The sequence below is a fragment of the Monodelphis domestica genome, chromosome 2 (assembly GCF_027887165.1).
Source record: "Monodelphis domestica isolate mMonDom1 chromosome 2, mMonDom1.pri, whole genome shotgun sequence".
NCBI lineage: Eukaryota > Metazoa > Chordata > Mammalia > Didelphimorphia > Didelphidae > Monodelphis > Monodelphis domestica.
The window spans coordinates 532,338,547-532,356,270 of record NC_077228.1 but is presented as its reverse complement, the minus strand read 5'-3'; the positions used below and the strand labels follow the sequence as shown (position 1 = coordinate 532,356,270).

At 37.0% G+C, this 17,724-nt stretch overlaps 2 protein-coding genes across 10 annotated transcripts in view; one reads left to right on the top strand and one right to left on the bottom strand.

Annotated features, from left to right (window-relative positions):
- Positions 1-17,724, bottom strand: part of GIGYF2 (GRB10 interacting GYF protein 2) — a 151,733-nt gene that overhangs the window by 59,897 nt on the left and 74,112 nt on the right. The gene's annotated exons all lie outside the window — the stretch shown is intronic.
- On the top strand, positions 1,059-16,884 carry KCNJ13 (potassium inwardly rectifying channel subfamily J member 13). 2 transcript variants are annotated; one of them, XM_007485842.3, is made up of 3 exons: positions 1,059-1,355; positions 7,318-7,796; positions 10,805-16,884. In XM_007485842.3, exons 2-3 carry the CDS (start codon positions 7,334-7,336, stop codon positions 11,425-11,427), a joined length of 1,086 nt encoding a protein of 361 aa, XP_007485904.1. In that variant the 5' UTR covers positions 1,059-1,355; positions 7,318-7,333; the 3' UTR covers positions 11,428-16,884. The 2 variants fall into 2 exon arrangements, with proteins under 2 accessions (XP_007485904.1, XP_016284809.1); XM_016429323.2 differs by lacking the exon at positions 1,059-1,355 and having other exon boundaries at positions 7,128-7,796.

Sequence of the window (17,724 nt, the reverse complement as noted above, 5' to 3'; positions counted from 1 at the left end):
CATCGTTCCCCCATCCCCCAACCCCATTTGACCTTCCACAATTCAGAAGGTCACATAATATCTATTAGAGTTTTAGATGCTTTGCCTGAACTTGTATTGAAATGTTTGGTATTAATGAAACAAAGAAAGAATTAAATTTTTGTTTATTTTACAAAAAAGAGCCAAAGTCCTCAAGGGCTGATTTCACTCCCTAAGGAGCATTACATGGATCTACATTAATAATTTTCCCAGCAGGTCTCCAATAGCCCAACTTTCAATATACAAAGAGAGTCATTGTTTCCCAGATCCTCTTATATAGGATGTTGGATCAAAGTTCTTACATTAGCAGCTAACAGGGAGGAAAAAGAAAAAAAAAAGCATTGCACTGCAGGGCATGACAAAGCCATCCCCATAGCTCATTTCAATGTTGACACAAGCTGGAACACAGATCATTTCCAGCTAAACACGACTATGGCATTGAGCTGAAATGTCCATGCCCCGCAGACCTGGTTTCCCTGAGGTTTACTGTATTTTTAATCAAGGCAAAAATCCCTTAAATGCCCCCTAAAGCTGGCTTTAACAGTGAGTCCTTGTTAAGAGTCACCTGGAAAGCTCAGTCCTAGATGTTACTCTACTGAATTAAAAATGCGTGTGTGGGTAGACTAGCATGACAGTGGAACTTAAATTCCAATGAAGAATGACATCTGAAAAAGAAATGCAGCAACATCTTGACCAAGCTTTTTGACTAACATCTCTATGAAATTTTAAGTTTGTTTCCTGAATTTCGAATCTATAAAATAAGGAAGCTAGCCTCAAGTCTCTTTCAAATCTTTGGTTATATAATTTTCCTCCCAAATAAGCCTTATCTAAAGTGATAAAGAGACATGGAGATTTTATTAGTAGAATTGCCCTTTAACCTAAAATAAAGAGAAGACCAAATGGAAAGTTGTAAGGAATTTTATCCCTTTAGACTTCTAAATAAAACCTTAAGTAAGATTATGCAAACTTACTAAAGTCGGATTCTGATTAGAGAAAAAAAATGCACCCCTTCTCTTCAATTCGTTTTGGAGGATTTCTCTAGGGCTGCTAAGGTTTGTGTTGGGTAAAGAAAGATCTCCTAACAAACCAACATTCTTTTCCACATGATCAGAACTAATTGGCCCCCCTGCAGACTAAGTGACCAATCATATCAGCTTCAGAAGAAACCAGCCCCCATTGGATCATGAATAGAAGAATGTGAACTATAAACCCAGTTCAAGAAAAGAGAGCCCTACAAACTAGACTTGTCGATAAGACTGCCTGCCTAAACAGATATATCCCTCGGAGAGTGCCCAAAGATCCACCTTTACCCCTCATCCACAGCTTCAAAACTTTTGGTAAGTATTTATCTATTAAAAACTACTAATTTGGGGTATGGTGGTAGGGAGGAAGGCGAGGGCCATAATTAGCTATTTCCAATATGAATAATTTTAAGAAAAGAGAACGAAATAGAAGGGCAGAAATAAGGTTATTATTGCTTTTGAAATATTAGAAATGGGATAGCCCAGTTGAAAAATATTACTGGAATTTCTCAACACCTCACTGAATAAAGCCTGTATCTGATTATGATCCAAAAACTTCACTTGGAGAACGGAATGAGGCTTTGGAAGGAATTCAAAACATTTTTTTTTTAAGATTGTGCTTTGCTTTTTTTACTGTGGTTAGGGTAAATAATCTGAATAAAAACTTCTAAAATAAACACTCAGAAGTCTAATGGCAAAGAATTTAAATGTTGTCTCATCATTTTCAATTAATGGACAAGTATAATACACTCACTAGATCCTAAAATTTTAAGTCACTATTTAAAGTTAATGGTTAAGACCAGAATAAGAGCAGTTATTCATGGTAAAGAGAAAAAAAGTAAAAAGGACATGATTAATTGGTCTGAATAGGATATTATTTTGTAACTTTTTTATCAGTGAGAAAAAAGGAGATTGGTGCATATTTCTCAATAAAATCTTCAATATAGTGAGCTAATTTATAACAAATGTAAATAACTGGCCAACTAACGTGACATTTATAATTATGATCTATCTGTCTTTACCATGGAGTGTGAGCTACATTATTTTAGACCACAACAGTGCTTTAGAAGGCATGATTTCCAGGATTTGGCCTGAAGAGTGTAATACTCCTTTGTTTTAACTCACCAAATATATATAAATAAAAATATAAGATTTTTTTTTACTCAAGATAAAATTCTCTTGACTTTTCTTTTCCACTATTTATTTCATTACAAGTATTTTAGTTGATGAAAATCATCTAAATAGAAATCAATAACAACATCTAGATTCAATCATCCTCATCCATTCCATCTTATACTTACTGAATGACAGGATGTTCTAAGGATGACGTACTCTGAAGAGAATACGAGAGTGGTAGTAGTGAAATTAGGGACAGCTATTTTCCCTAAGAAAATTTTCATCTAGTTGGGGATTAAAATCAATATATACTGATGTCCAGAAATAAATGATAAAAAATTAAATATGCAAAATATTGAAAAGCAGCAAATGGGCTTTTGGGGACATGGAAAACACATGACTTAGTCATGGCACAGTAGATACAGTGCTGGGTCAGGAGCCAGAAGATCTAAGTATGGATACTGCCTCAGACACTTTCTAGCTTTGTAACTATGGGCAGTTCTGCCTCAAGCTTCCTTAGATGTAAAATGGGAGTAATGATAGCACTGACTTCCCAGAATTATGAGTATGAAATGAAAAAATGTAGATAAATTGCTTTTCTACTCCTTAAATTGTTCTACCACTGTTAATACTTAGTCCAAGTCCTGTACTATTCACCCTAAGCAAATAGAGGCCCCAGAAGATTAAGTATGTAGGATCACACCACCAGAGCCCAATGTTGTTTGCAGGCAGGACATGAAAGACCCCAGAGTCTTCAAAAATGAAAGTCCCCCTAGAGCATGACATCAGGCAAAACCCTTAGCAAGAAAATGAAATTTTAATTGTTGAGAGCAGGGGAGAGTGCAGAGGTAAGTGACAGTAGACAAGACAAGAGGGAAACAACATGGAACTCCAAAAGGAAAATGATGGGGGGCAGGGGGGGATAGCAGAGGCACATGGGAAATGACAATTACAATTCAAATAGCAGGAAATTTTTCCTTCTGAAATAAATGAATTTCAAAATTAGGAATCATATATAGCAGTGGTTCTCAACCTCTCAAGTTGTAGCAATGAGAATACATATTGCATATCAGGTATGTACATTCTGAATCATAACTGTAGCAAAATTACAGTTTTGAAGTAGCCACCAAAATAATTTTTTGGTTTGGGATCACTGCAACATGAGGAACTGTATTGTGGGGTCACGGCATTAGAAAGGTTGAGAACCACTGATATATAGGAAAAAGACTTACACGGAGCAGGAAGATTCTGAATTATAACTGATCAAAAGGTCAGGGCTATAATAAGTAACATGGGCTCTGGGTGCTCTAATTCTGAAGGGCCCCCAGGTTTATAATGTAAGAATGGACCAGGCAGATTAGCAGGCTCAGTAATTTGTATAGAACTTTAATTCATAGATGACACCACTCCTGCTAATCAAATCCCTTCTAGGTTTATGTGGCAATCAGCCAGGAAATGTAAGTTGTCTTTAATAACTCAACTTTGGACATCCCTGATGCTCTCTGCTTATAGGAAGTACTTAATGGATTTATGCTGCATATTTCTGAACCGAGACCTAAATATGAATATAAAAGAACTAAAGAGTTAACTATAATCCTTGTAGAGAAAACTTCTGATTTAAGTGGAACATATAGTATACAGACTGAAAAACGGCATACAATTCAGCAGTCTTTGTACTGAAAAATCACATGGGAACCTAAAAGAATGGCTGATGATAGTCAACTATTTCATAGTTTATTCTTCTACAAAGAAACATTAGAGAAAATGAAAGCAAACCTAAGTAGAGGACCAGGGCCCAAATCAAAGAATGCCTAAAAAAAGCAAGCATTGACACAGACTAAATTTCTAGCAACATCAATCATCTCTGAAGTAGGCTTGAACCTCCATAAAAATAGTGACTATGTCTCTTAAAGCATTGTGCACAGGGCCCAACAAAATCAGTGATTAAATAATTACAGCCAGGAATGACCATCACTAAATGATATGACACAATTCTAATCATTTATATGTTAAAGGTCTGAGTAATACTAACATGTCAAAATATTTTTTTATTTGTAATTCTCACTATATTTTGAGGGTTATTGTTAGGTTGACACCTTTCATTTAACTGTTAATTAGTGGCATTAAAAATGTACAAATATGAAATTTAATTGACCAGTTAACCCTAAATAAACTCATGATAAAAACTGAAAATTGTTTTCCCTTTTAAATGTTTCTAACATTTTTTAAATTGAGGTTTCAGATCCAATAAGCCAAGAAAAGCAGCAAAGCTTAAAAAGAGAGTAAAGGGGACAGTTGGGTGGCTCAGTGGATTGAGAGGCAGGCCTAGAAATGGGAAGTCCTAGGTTCAACTCTGGCCTCAGACACTTCCTAGTTTTGTGACCCTGGACAAGTCACTTGACCCCCATTGCCTAGCCCTTACCACTCTTCTGCCTTGGAGCCAACACGCAGTATTGACTCCAAGATAGAAGGTGAGGGTTTTTAAAAAAAATTTTTTTTAAGTTTAAAAAAAGAGAGTAAAAATTCAGAGTGAAAATTACAAAAAGATACAAAATGAATCTTTCTGGCAGAAAGGAGGCCTGGATGACTAATCATCCAAAGACTTGAAAGGAGTGGCTGCAACTCTTTTAAGTTGGGCCAGTCGCCATAAGAGCACCCTAAGAAGTCTCGGGGGCAGTTTCCATGCTGCTGCTGTTGCTGGGATCATTCTTAGGCATCCTTATTCAAAGAAAAGGATGTAAAAATAATGAAAAGATTTCTATATGAAAACTCTAACAGGTCTCTGCTATTAGGATGTAGTTTTTGAAAAAGGAGTATTCGATGGGAAAAAAGTATTTATTTCATTTCCTGTCTTTCCTTTCACCTACCAAAAGAAGGACTCAATCCATAAACGGATAAACGCAGATAAAACACACAAAATGACTGTTTAACAAAGGAAGACCTGACCACCCGGTGACCTGGCAATTAAAATGTTTACTCTCACTTTATTATATGGTGTCAAATAGTATCTTTATAGAAATGACATTTCTTTACTCTTTGATAATGATTCATTTTGTTCAAGTCTTGAAAAGTGCTGCTTTTAAAAAAATAACTGATACAGGGCAGCTAGGTGGCTCAGTAGATTGAGAGCCAAGTCCAGAGAAAGGACATCCTGGGTTCAAACACTGCCTAGTTGTATAACCCTGGGCAAGTCACTTGACCCCCATTGCCTAGCCCTTACCACTCTTCTGCCTTGGAACCAATACACAATACTGATTTTAAGACCATAGGTAGGAGTTTAAATGAATAAATAAATAAATAAATAAATAAACAAACAAACAAATAAATAAATAAAGGCAACTGGTACTTGTGCATAAAAGACATATCTAAAAGTTTCTAGGTCAGCTTTTTATTTCACCTTTCATATACAAGGGCTCTACTTATGGTCTCCTATTGATAAATTAGGAAAAATCCAAGCTCAAACTCTTCTTCTGCAGTCATATTCAAACAAGCATTTATTAAGGATCTACAATGTCCATGGCACCAGTGTTGGATGGCTAGGGCAAAAGAAAAACAGCTGTCACTCTCAAGAGGCTTACGCGGGCCCTTTACATAGAGTAGCTGAGGACTCGGTGTGACAGTGGGAAAGATAAAAAAAATTATCTCTAAAAATGATACCCTTGTCTCCAAGAAGGTCACAGAAACAAACAATGACTAAAACCTGTTTTAGATCACTCCCTTAAGTGAACCAACTAGTATCTTCCTACATAAAAAGTACTCAGATATAGCAACTTAATTTAGTCAAGAAGCATTTCTTGTAAATAAGAACATATGAACTTACTATGTGCTAGGCAGTGTGTGAAGTGTTAGGCATACAAAAAGAGGACCAAATAAAACAGTTCCTACTCTCAAGGAACTCGAAGTCTGACAGGAGAGACAATCTGACAATAACTGTACAAACAAGTATGGGAGAAAGTTGAGATGGTTAACAGGAAGAAGGCATTAGGATGAAGGAGGCTAAAAGCCTTAGTAACTAACATAAGAAGCCTTTGTGGAGCCTCCTTGTATTAGGCTTTTAGCTGGGATATATAAAGAAATAAAGGATATATAAAGAAAATCAAATCAGAGTCAAGAAGATAAAAGAGGAGGCAAAGGGCTCCAGGCATAAGGGACAACCAGCCATTGCAAATGTCTGGGGCCAGAAGATAAGCATCTTATTCAAGGATCAGTCAAGAGGATTGTGTCACTGGATCATCCCATCCTTTGGGAGGGAGGAGAGAAAGGTGTAAGAAGACTGGAAAAGTAAAAGAGTAGGTTATGAAACACTTTAAAAATCCAAAATTATTTTCGATTTAATCCTGGAATACACTGGGAATGAAAGAAAGGGTAGGGAGCGGTGTAAATGTGGTTATCACAAAATCCTAGAAGGTTAGTAGAAAAGCTTTAGAAGTCATAAGACCTACCAGCTCTTCATTTATATTTAGTGTCTCTGTCTGTCTGTCTGTCTGTCTGTCTGTCTGTCTGTCTCTCTCTCTCTCTCTCTCTCACACACACACACAATTATAGACATGATCTCACACACACTCGTAATCATAGACAGACACACACACATTGGGTTCTAAGAGGGAAGACAAGATTTCAGACCAAACAGCACCCAGTTAGTGCTGTTCCCACTATGCACTGAATGAATGAAGCAGTTTATAATTCTATACTTCTCTTGCTTTAGTGTGCATCTTAAAAATTAGTTTAAACCTAAGTTTCACAAGTTATACTGTACAGTAAAACTAATACTTAGTATTTCAAATATAGATGTAATATAAAAATTTTTATAATGTACATTGGCTAGAAATCTAACTTCCAAGTAATTCTAGCTTTTTTCTCCTCCAAATATTGTAAAATAACAATAGTAGAAATTCACTAAAGTTTCTTCTTTCTAGCTTATTTAAGCTATTTTTTGCCATTAAACATAAAAAGTAATCAAACCAACAACTATTTCATGAATACCTGCTTTGCAAAAGAGAGTATGGGAAAAGTTAACTGCTAACTGAATGATAGCGACAAATAATGTTAGTTTTGAGGGGGAAGTATCATGCTGGGCTGGCCTGTTCATGGTTAGGCCAAGGCTATCAGAAACTTTTCATTTGACTGTCCATCAGCTACCATTAGATCCTTCTGGTTTCAGAGCAAAACAGCCAGGGATGGATAGCAGCAAGTGCAGAACGAAGGCGCCACTTCTGACTCCAAGACACTGGAGGATGGTGACTAAAGATGGCCACAGTACACTGCGGATGGAAAGAGCCCCCAGAACAGGCCTCACCCAGCTTCGGGATGCATGGGGAATCCTAGTAGACATGCAATGGAGATGGATGATGCTCATCTTTTCTGCATCTTTTGTGATTCACTGGCTCATCTTTGCAATCCTCTGGTATGTTCTAGCTGAGGTGAATGGCGACCTCATGGTAAACCATGATGCCCCACCTGAAAACCATACTATCTGTGTAAAACATATCACCGGTTTCACAGCTGCACTCTCCTTCTCACTGGAGACCCAGCTCACGATTGGCTATGGCACAATGTATCCCAACGGTGACTGTCCCAGCGCCGTTATCTTACTGGCCATCCAAATGCTCCTGGGACTCATGCTGGAGGCCTTTATTACAGGTAATTTTTCTTTGTTCTCTCAAAAACATAACAAAGTATTTGGGAAGGACAGGAAATTCATGTAAAAGAGAAGAATAGACTCTGATACTTGTTCTCATTAGGATGGTAGTTCCAGGGGCAGGGACAAAAAAATTTCCATTCTAACCTTTGTCAAAGTGAGAGAAATGATAATAATTCTATGCTAAAAATGGTCTCATCGGAATTCTCCTGAAAGAAGCTACCTCACTAGTTAAGTTATTATGCTTACAGAACTCCAGAGGGACTCCCTAAACTTTTCAAGAAAGCCAAACATTGTCTTTGAATGGCATAGGAAAAAATATTTTATGTTATTTCCAACATTTACCCTGCTTTCACAGACTCACGGCTCTAAAAAGCAAGATAAGCAGGTAAGAAAGAGAGTTTGCATCTAAGTCACACAAACTTAACATAATAAGCTGCTTTCATAGTTGGAAAGCTATACCTCCTGAATTGTGAAACATAGCTTCTGTATCTTAATATAAGCAAAAATTCATTTTTCCTTTTTCTCCAATAAATCATCATCTCAACAAATATTTATTGACCCTTCCCTGAGGTCATATTAGCACAGTCAGTATTACACATAAATACACTAAATCAAACACATACAATCTAAACAAAAATCCACTAGATTTTAGATTGTAAAATTGGGTCATAGACCTGTTAAAAATCCTTGGATAAGTCTCTCAGGTAAAGTGGAAGCCCTAATAGGACTAACACATTTTTGAAATTGCTTTTGGACAAACAAAAGCCCTTTATTATAAATGCCTTCCTCAATCCCTCAGGAGAACACTAGGTCAAGTCAGGCAAAATGGATTCAAGACCTAATCCTGCTGCAATCCTTGGAAAACCATGCGGCCCATCTCTTCTTTGGTTTGATACCTGGGAGGCAACGAATGTACCTACTGAAAAAACCTGGTTGCAAAGACTTTAAAAGTCTATAAATTAACTCTAAAATATGTTTTCATAAGGTAAAAAACCTTGGCTTTTAGATAGGAAAATACTCTGTGAGTAGATTCACAGCAACAAATATTTAAAGCTGTTGTTGTTCAGTCATTTTTCAGTGGGGTCTGACTTTTCATGATCCCATTGGGGGATTTTGTTGGCAAAGAATATTTCTTTCTCCAGATCATTTGATAGAGCTAGTAAGTGACTAGAGCCAATTTGAACTCATGGCTTCCTGATTCCATCACCGTATCACCTAAGCTGCCCTGTATTTCAAGTTGTAAAGTATCACAAACATAACCTGGTACACCCCTATTAATATTTAGGAATGCAGAGACTGAGGCCCAAAGATGTTATGGTTCATTCTTAATATTGGGGGGAGAGGAGCCCAGAATCTGAAACCAAGACCTCCACCTCCAAAACTAGAACTATTTCCAAAACAACCTACCATAAGGAGCAGTTGGGTGGCTCAGTGGATGGAGAGCCAGGTCTGGAGATTGGAGGTCCTGGGTTCAGATTTGGCCTCCGACACTTTCTAGCTGTATGACCCTGGGCAAGTCACTTAACCCCCATTGTCCAGCCCTTACCACTCTTCTGCCTTAAAACAAATACAAAGTAATGATTCTAAGATGAAAGGTGAGGGTGTTGTTTTTTTTTTTGGGGGGGGGGGGGATAAGGGAGGGACGGGGACACACAAAAAGCTACCAATCTACCATGAAGACCATTTTACTTAAAGTCTCTACTTCAGCTTCAAGTGTTTGCCCACAACTGGACTCCACAATCCTTTACTGTGTGTTCTTCCCTTGCCCCTAGCAGCCCAACACTCAGAGGTGGAGACAAAATGACATTTCCTTAGTAACAGGTCCCCTAGGATTGTGTGACCAACTGGAAAGACAGCTGTCTTACAACACAAGCATGTTTACCTTTATTCCCAACAATCTCTTGGCTATATAAGGGATATCCCTGTATCTCATGTGAGGTGGGAAGGTCAGGGCTTCAGGGCACAGAAAATCCTATCTCTATGTCTATTAACAAGACAATCCCCATCTCCCCCCCAATGGTAAGAGTGAGTTAATCAAACAGACCGGAGGAAGCCTTCTTACCTCATATTTTCCCTCAAACCCTCCTCTCTTCTAAACTTCCCTACTATTGTTAGGGGCATGATCATATTCCTAGTCATATAGGCACTCACAAGCTCCAGGCCCTCTTCGATGCCTCACTTTCACCCATCCCATAGATCTAATCAACTGCCAATGGCTGTCGTTTCTGTCTCTTTATTCCTAACATCTGTACCCCTTTTCTACTCACAAAGTGATCACTCTAGTTCCAGACCTCATCCCATCTTGCCTGGGCTAATAGAATAGCCTCCTAATTGGTCTATCTGATACAAGTCTCTCTCTCTCTCTCCTCCCCAACCCATCCTCCACAGAGCTGGAGTGGACTCCTGCCAGACAGTCCTGGTGGTGACCTTGTTAAGTCACTTAACTTCTGAAGGCCTAAGCAATTCTCTAAGATTACAATCATAAATCAGTAGAGCTGAGAGGACACTACACTTCTGAAAACAGGTCACCACCTCTACCCCCCAAACCTAATCAATGAGAAAAAGGGAATTTTCCCATTTCTACTAAACAAAAGCAATTCTATTCATATTTAAAAGATCTCCATTTAGATCTATAGCAAGAACACATATACCAAGAATATATTTTCTTTCTTTAAAGAAATCTTATCAACATGTAGTTACAAACACACAAATGGTTTCCAGGACATACATAAAAAGGTTTCATTTCCCCCCGCAAAAGTTAAGCAAACTGAACCCCAAGAGTTAGAAGAAAGAATCTAGTTTCTAGTCTATTATAAAAAGATGCCTAAAATGTAAAGAATTTACCAGTTAACCTTATATAAGAAATGATGCCTACCATATAAAGAATTTAGTATCTACCCTAATTTAAGAAATGACTGCTATGATATAACACTTGGTACAGTATTTCATAGATGTTAGTTAGTATTAGTTACAAGTCTGTAACAAAAGTCAACTGTTTCTAATCTAGGTGCCTTTGTGGCAAAGATTGCCCGTCCAAAGAACCGAGCTTTCTCGATCCGCTTTAGTGATCTGGCAGTAGTAACCCACATTGATGGCAAACCAAATCTGATCTTCCAAGTCATCAACACTCGACTGATATCACTCACCAGAGTCCAAGTCTCTGCTGTTCTCTACCAGGAACGCGAGAACAGCCAACTCTACCAGACCAGTGTGGACTTCCACCTGGACAGCATCAGCTCTGAGGAATGCCCATTCTTTATCTTCCCACTCAACTACCATCATTCCATCACACCCTCGAGCCCTCTAGCCACTCTGCTCCAGCATGAGAATCTTGGTCACTTTGAATTAGTTGTGTTCTTCTCTGCTATGCAAGAAGGGACCGGAGAAATATGTCAAAGGAAGACATCCTACCTACCATCGGAGATCATGCTGCAGCACTGTTTTGCTCCTATCCTAACTCGAGGTTCCAAAGGTGAATATCAAATCAAGATGGAGAATTTTGACAAAACTATCCCTGAACTTCCAGCTGCTGTGGTACCTAAGAGCCCAAATAGGACTGACATGGGAATCCATATTAATGGGCAACACATTGATAATTTCCAGATCTCTGAGACTGGGCTGGCAGAATAGATTGAGAACACGGCTACATTTGAAAATAACATCAAACTACTTAAATGGATATGCAGTTATTTGCCCCCTTATTACTGCTACCACATTATATTCTTCCTCAGTTTTAGCATGGCATGAAAAACATGATTTCTGACTACAGAAACTGAGACTACTAGATGAATTTACTCTGAAAACAAAGATGAAAATCTGGTAAAGTAAAAATTCTACCAGCTGATTTCATTAAACTGATCAAAGCTACAGTAACTAAAAGAAAAATTATACAGACTTCACTTCTGATGACATTTAAATATGATTAGATTTTTTTTGTAAAAGGCAAAGAATTCAAAAATGTGACCTCCAAAAACCTACCCGTAGCAATTCCATTTAAATTCATGACTTAATATAATACATGTAATTCCAATCAGAAATTAACTCCATGTGATGTCAATGCTCCTTGGATACAATAACTGTTAGGAAAATTATCACAATTTTCAAAACAATGAAGATCATTAAGTATTGGCCTTAATTTTTAAGAATAATGGAATTCACAAAGATAAGAGACTTTTAAATGTTTGAAGAATTCTAATTCTAATTCTAATTCAAAGTAGATCTAATTCAAAAAGCTTAAGCAAAAGAAAAAATATGCTTGCAAATAAGTTAATAGGAAACTATTTGGGATATAAGAAATAATGAAACATGTGATTTGTATCTTTTCTGGGAATAATATTTCTCTGACCATGTTCGTAAAATAACCATTTTAGGGTCACAAAAAAAGAAAGAAAATAGGGTGATACTTCTGATTTACTAAAAATAGAATCATACCCATTACATTTATGAACATTATTTAAAATACTTAACTATAGTCTATATTTTAACATTGCATATATATTTTACAAAAAAAGAGGGTCTACAATTTAACATTTTTATTTTTGAGATGATAAAAAACAAGTCAATATAATCTAAGCAATTTAAAAACAAAGCTACAACTAAAAAAGATATTTATTAGGATTATGCTTTCACTGATTTGAAACCGGAAAGAATTATAGATGATTTCTAGTCCAATCACTTCAGTTTGAATGAGCAAAGTTAGGCAGAGAAAAGTTAACTGATATGCCCCAAGCCAAATCAGTAACCCTATACGTATAGTAAAGATTCAAGCATAGGTCCTCTAGTTCCAAAGTTGCACTCCTTGGAAGATCTTAATGATCAAACGGTATCTATTGTAAAAGTCAGAATCAAACCAACAAACTGGAAATGGCATTATCCCAGTTTCCATTTGAAGGAAAACATACAAATGATTCCACACCATAACTTAATGGCCTCCATTAGAATCATAAAGACTCTCTTAAGAATTCAATAATTTAAACACACAAATACCACTTAACTCTAACAAGACTATAGAGGTTGGCAAAGAAGCAATATTATCCATTTTGAACATTCACATATCAAAGAATGAAGAACAAATGTCCTTTTCTAAATCCAAAGCATATAGATTCTTCTGTAAACAAAAGATAAATGAGGTTGGACTACATGATATTTAAAGTTCATTCCAAGTCTATTTACTATTCTAAGATAATTATATTTTAATCACTTTTGTGGATATATTCCTTACTCTTAAGAGTATTTGTGTCAGTTCTTTCCAATAATGTATTAACTTGGTCACTAGAAAAAGAGCTCACAATTTGAGTACCTACAAGCTAAAGTAATGTAGGATGGAATAAACAAATTACATGTACAATGTAGATCCATGAAAGTCTGAGGGAATCACAAAATGTGATTGAACCTCATTGGTCATCTACTCCAGACTATATCTGGAAAAAAAAAATCGAAAACCAAAAACTGCCTCTAAAACCTAACAAGTGACCATCGGAGGCTTTGCTTTGAAGACCTCCTATTAAAAGGAACTCAGTGAGTCCTATGTCCATTCCGTTTTTGGAGAGTGCTAACTGTTAAGAAAGTTTTCCTTACATCGGTCCTAAATAGGCCTCTTTGCAATTGCCATGTGCTATTTCTACTTCTGCCCTCTAGGCCAAACAGAGCAAGAATAAGAATCTCCCTTTATATGATATCCTTTCAAAAACTTGAAAAGAGCTATTTCATCCCACCAAAAGGTCATGTCCCACACTTTCCTCTCCCTCAATCTTAGCCTTCTGGTCTCCAGTAAAAACTCTGGTTCCTTTAACCAGTTCTTTGAATCTAACCTCATATGGAATATCTCAGAACACTCTCCAAACTATTAATGTCTTCTAAAATATGGTACACAGAACTGAACACAATACTGGAGACATGGTCTGGCCAGAAGAGAGTACAAAAGGATTGTTCTTGCCTTATTCTCAGAAGATAAAACAGTCGACACAGCCCAAGATCATACTGACTTTTGGAGAGAGCCATGCTAGTGTTGACTCAAATCAAGCTGCCAGTCCACTAAATTTCATTTTATTCGAACTATTTAAGAGGAACCACTGGAGATGCTATCTTTCCCACCATGCACTTGGGAAGACTTTTAAAAACCATTAAGGCTAGGGCAGCGGCTCAGTGGATAGGGCTGAGCTTAGAGAAAAGAGGTCCTGGGTTCAAATCAGGCCCTAAATACTTCCTATCTTGTGACCTTGGGCAAGTCACTTAACCCCAACTGCCTGTCCCATACCGCTCTTCTGATTTAGAACTGATACATAGCATTGATTAATAAATAAATCAATAAGGCTGCTTTTATCTCTACTGCATATTATCTTAAGTTTAATTTGGCCCAATTGGTCCTAATCTCAACAAGACCTTTCTGTATCCTAACGCTGACATTCTGGATTTTCCCTAATCATACCAGCTTTTACATCATTTGCCAATTTGACAAAGGGGATACCTCTCCCTTTATCCACGTTACTGAGACAAGTCCCGATCCCTGTGGCAGCTCACTGAAGGTCTCCTTCCATGTTCCATTTTTTTACCTAAACATTAGGTAAAAACATTGGGTCAAGTCCCAGAACCAATTTTGAATCTAACTGAACTATCATATAGCACATTTCTCCTCATCTTTTCTGTAAGCATAAGAAACTTTATCAAATACTTGCTAACAAACTATGCATCTTAAATATAGCACACCCTTGATCTACTAGTAACCCTGCTAGAAAACAAGATCTATGTACTGGTATGCCCTCTTTCTAAAAAAGTCACATTGCCTTGGCTCATTATTTGCTGCCCTTGTGAATCTGTCTGAAGTCTGACTCTCACAGGGGATACTCTGAATAATCCAATGGCCAAAACCTTTTAGATCTTTCCTGCATACATTTTCAAATTTCATTTCTACAGAAAATAACCCCCCACACTTGGAAAATAAGAATGCACAAATTCTATCTTTCCAAATTTCACAGGGAGTTCACATTTTACTCCCCTTTGTAAACTCTCACTACCTAGGCTTACATGGAAAAGGACATATACTGAATTAATGTTGACCAAGTAATATTAACACATGTTTAGAATAGTATACTTGTCAAGTTAAAGGAAGAAACTCAATGTAATGCTTGTTGATTTTTTTTTTAATGGAGGCAGGATGAAAATGGTATAGAGAAATGGCTATGCTTAAAGATTATTGTAATGACTACTTTGTACAAGATTACTGGAACACGATTACCAATAAGGATTCCAAATCAGAAGGTAATACCAGATCAACTGGGCAGCTGGGCCTGAAGTCAGGAAGACTCATCTGCCTGAATTGAAATCCAGTCTTTGACACTGAGTGATACTGCAAATCATTTAATCCTGTTTGCATCAGTTTCCTCATTTGTAAAATGAACTGGAAATGAAAATGGCAAATCCCTCCAGTATCTTTGCCAAGAAAATCCCAAATGGGCACAAGAAGAGTTGGACACAAATGAAAATGACTGAACAAAAAACATAGACCAGAAGCTCTTTGATTATGAAATATCATTGTATCTTAAGACTTAAATTGAATGCTTTCCCCTTAATGGATTAAGGGGTTCTCCTTGATATTATTTCCTTTATACTCAACCTATACACATGTGAAAGAGAACCAGAACCTTAATCCTCATTTTTCAGATATAAAATCTGCCACATACTCAGAAAAGCATACAACAGGGAGACAAGAGGTGTGAAAGAGGAAACAAGGAGAGCAGATTCCCATATTACTTTCATTCTCACACAGTCACTATTCAGGGCTACATTGCTTACTTGTTTCATAACTTTCTTTATCACATCAACATTTACCACCCCCCAAAGGTGTGTTGCATGATGAGGTAGTGACTGGATCACCATCTTTGTTCATCTTTCAGTAAAAGTCAATCCTGATTTGGGCAAGTTGGATAGGGGAGCATTGTTCAAGAATGACTTGGACTACATGAGCCGTGAGGAACATTCTGATTTTGTGAAATATTTTTACCAGGTTCACTATGAATAAACTCCTGGGGGCAGCATTGGCTGAAAGTCAACAACCTTCCTATTTGGCCCAAGGGACTAAAACATTTGCCTTTGCTAGTATCCATCTGGTGACTAGAATATTTTCAGTTTCTCAGTACTATACACATCAAAAAGGACTATTTAGAATCCTATCCTCACGGCACAACACCCCCTGGGTTTATTAGTATCTTTTTAGTCCTTGACATTTGTATTGTTTAGTATCAACCAAGAAACTTTCTATAGACTCTAGTGTTCTCCCATGGCTTCCAATATAATTTCTGTGGAAGTCATTATCAATCTCCCATCTACTAGACATTCTCACACACCATACAAAACTTCAGCACATTAGATTTTCTTCAGTTTCCACATGGTTATGAGTTATAAGTGTTCACTCCTGGTCTCTATGGCAACGGGTACAAACTGAGTGATGACTAAAGGGCACCTGAAGCAGTCATATATATTCCTTAACCCAGGAAGGTTTAGAGCATGGAAAACAAGCTGCATTTAGTAGAGCACTCGAGGTTCACATACCAACCCTATAACTTACTAGTTGATATCTAACCTACATCCAGGCTAAGGAACTTTCTCAGCCTCATCTGCTAACAAGAAGGGGCTGGACACAATGATCTTGAAAATACCTTCTAGGTCTGGATCTGAGATATAAAACTAATATCCAAACAAGAAGCAGAAGAGAAGATTTCATTTTCCCAAAAAATGTTTAACTTAAGCCCCTAATATATCCTAGAAGTCCTCCCCAATTATATCTCTAGAAGTTCCCAAACATCTATGTGGGAATGAAGCTACCTGTAATCTAGCCCTTTGGGTATATCTAAAGAAAAAGACCCAGGAAGTGAAGTATTACTTTTTACCAGATACAATCTTACTACGAACACTTTATATACAAAATTATCCTCATAGCATGAACACTAGATAGAATCCTAATGTGTGGTTTTTCATGAGCTATTTAACTCATCAAAAACTTCTGGCTTTTCCCTATACTTCTTTAAACAAATGGAACATTAAAAGCATGAATAAATTAAAACAAGAAACAATCGACTATTGATGTTTAAAGGTGGCTGCTGTCATTTTTTTAATCACATTACAAACATCTGCAAATCATCTAGAATAACATGAATGGTTTTTCCACGACCTTATTAGTAAAATATATTCTAAGTCTTGAAAGATATAAATGGGTAAAATTCAGAATCACCTTCATTTCTCTTAAAAACTACATTAGATTTAAAAAAAGAGACATTCGACGCTAAAAAAGACATCTTTATTTTTAAAACTTCACTGTAGATAAGAAATTACTCAAAACTCACAAAAGCAAGAAATCTGAATAATACTCTCCAGATCAAGATTATGGACATCTCTAATGAGATGGTCAATAAAATTACTTCCCTTAAGTCTCAGCTAAAGTCTCACCTTCAACAAAAAGTCTTTTCTGCCTACCCCTGAATGGTAGTAGTCTCTGCTCTGAAATGACCTCTACTATGTCCTATATATACAGTTGTTTGCAAGTGGTGTTTCCCTGCCTCACTGGAGTAAGAGAGCTCCTTGAGGACAGGGGCTGGTTTTGTTCTTTTTTTTTTTTTTAAATAAACTCAGGAGCTGAGCAAAGCAGTAATTAAATAGTAAGCACTTAATAAATGCTTACTAAGGATTGAATAATTGACACTCAAGGTTTACAAAACACTTCACATATGTTATTATCTTAAATGATTCTCATAACAACCTTTTAAGAAAAATTTGTTGTTCAGTCATTTTTCAGGCATGTCCAACTCTCCATGACCCCATTTTGGGGTTTTTCTATGCATAGATACTGGGATGGTTTGCCATTTCCTTCTCCAGCTCATTTTACAGACGAGGCAAACAGGATAAAGTTGACTTGGCCAGGGTCACACAGCTGGT

Excerpts from the sequence above, each read along its gene's own strand:
- KCNJ13 (XM_016429323.2), top strand. The coding sequence starts at position 7,184 with ATGATAGCGACAAATAATGTTAGTTTTGAGGGGGAAGTATCATGCTGG. Across the intron at positions 7,797-10,804 it reads GCTGGAGGCCTTTATTACAG|GTGCCTTTGTGGCAAAGATT; the intron begins GTAATTTTTCTT and ends TTTCTAATCTAG.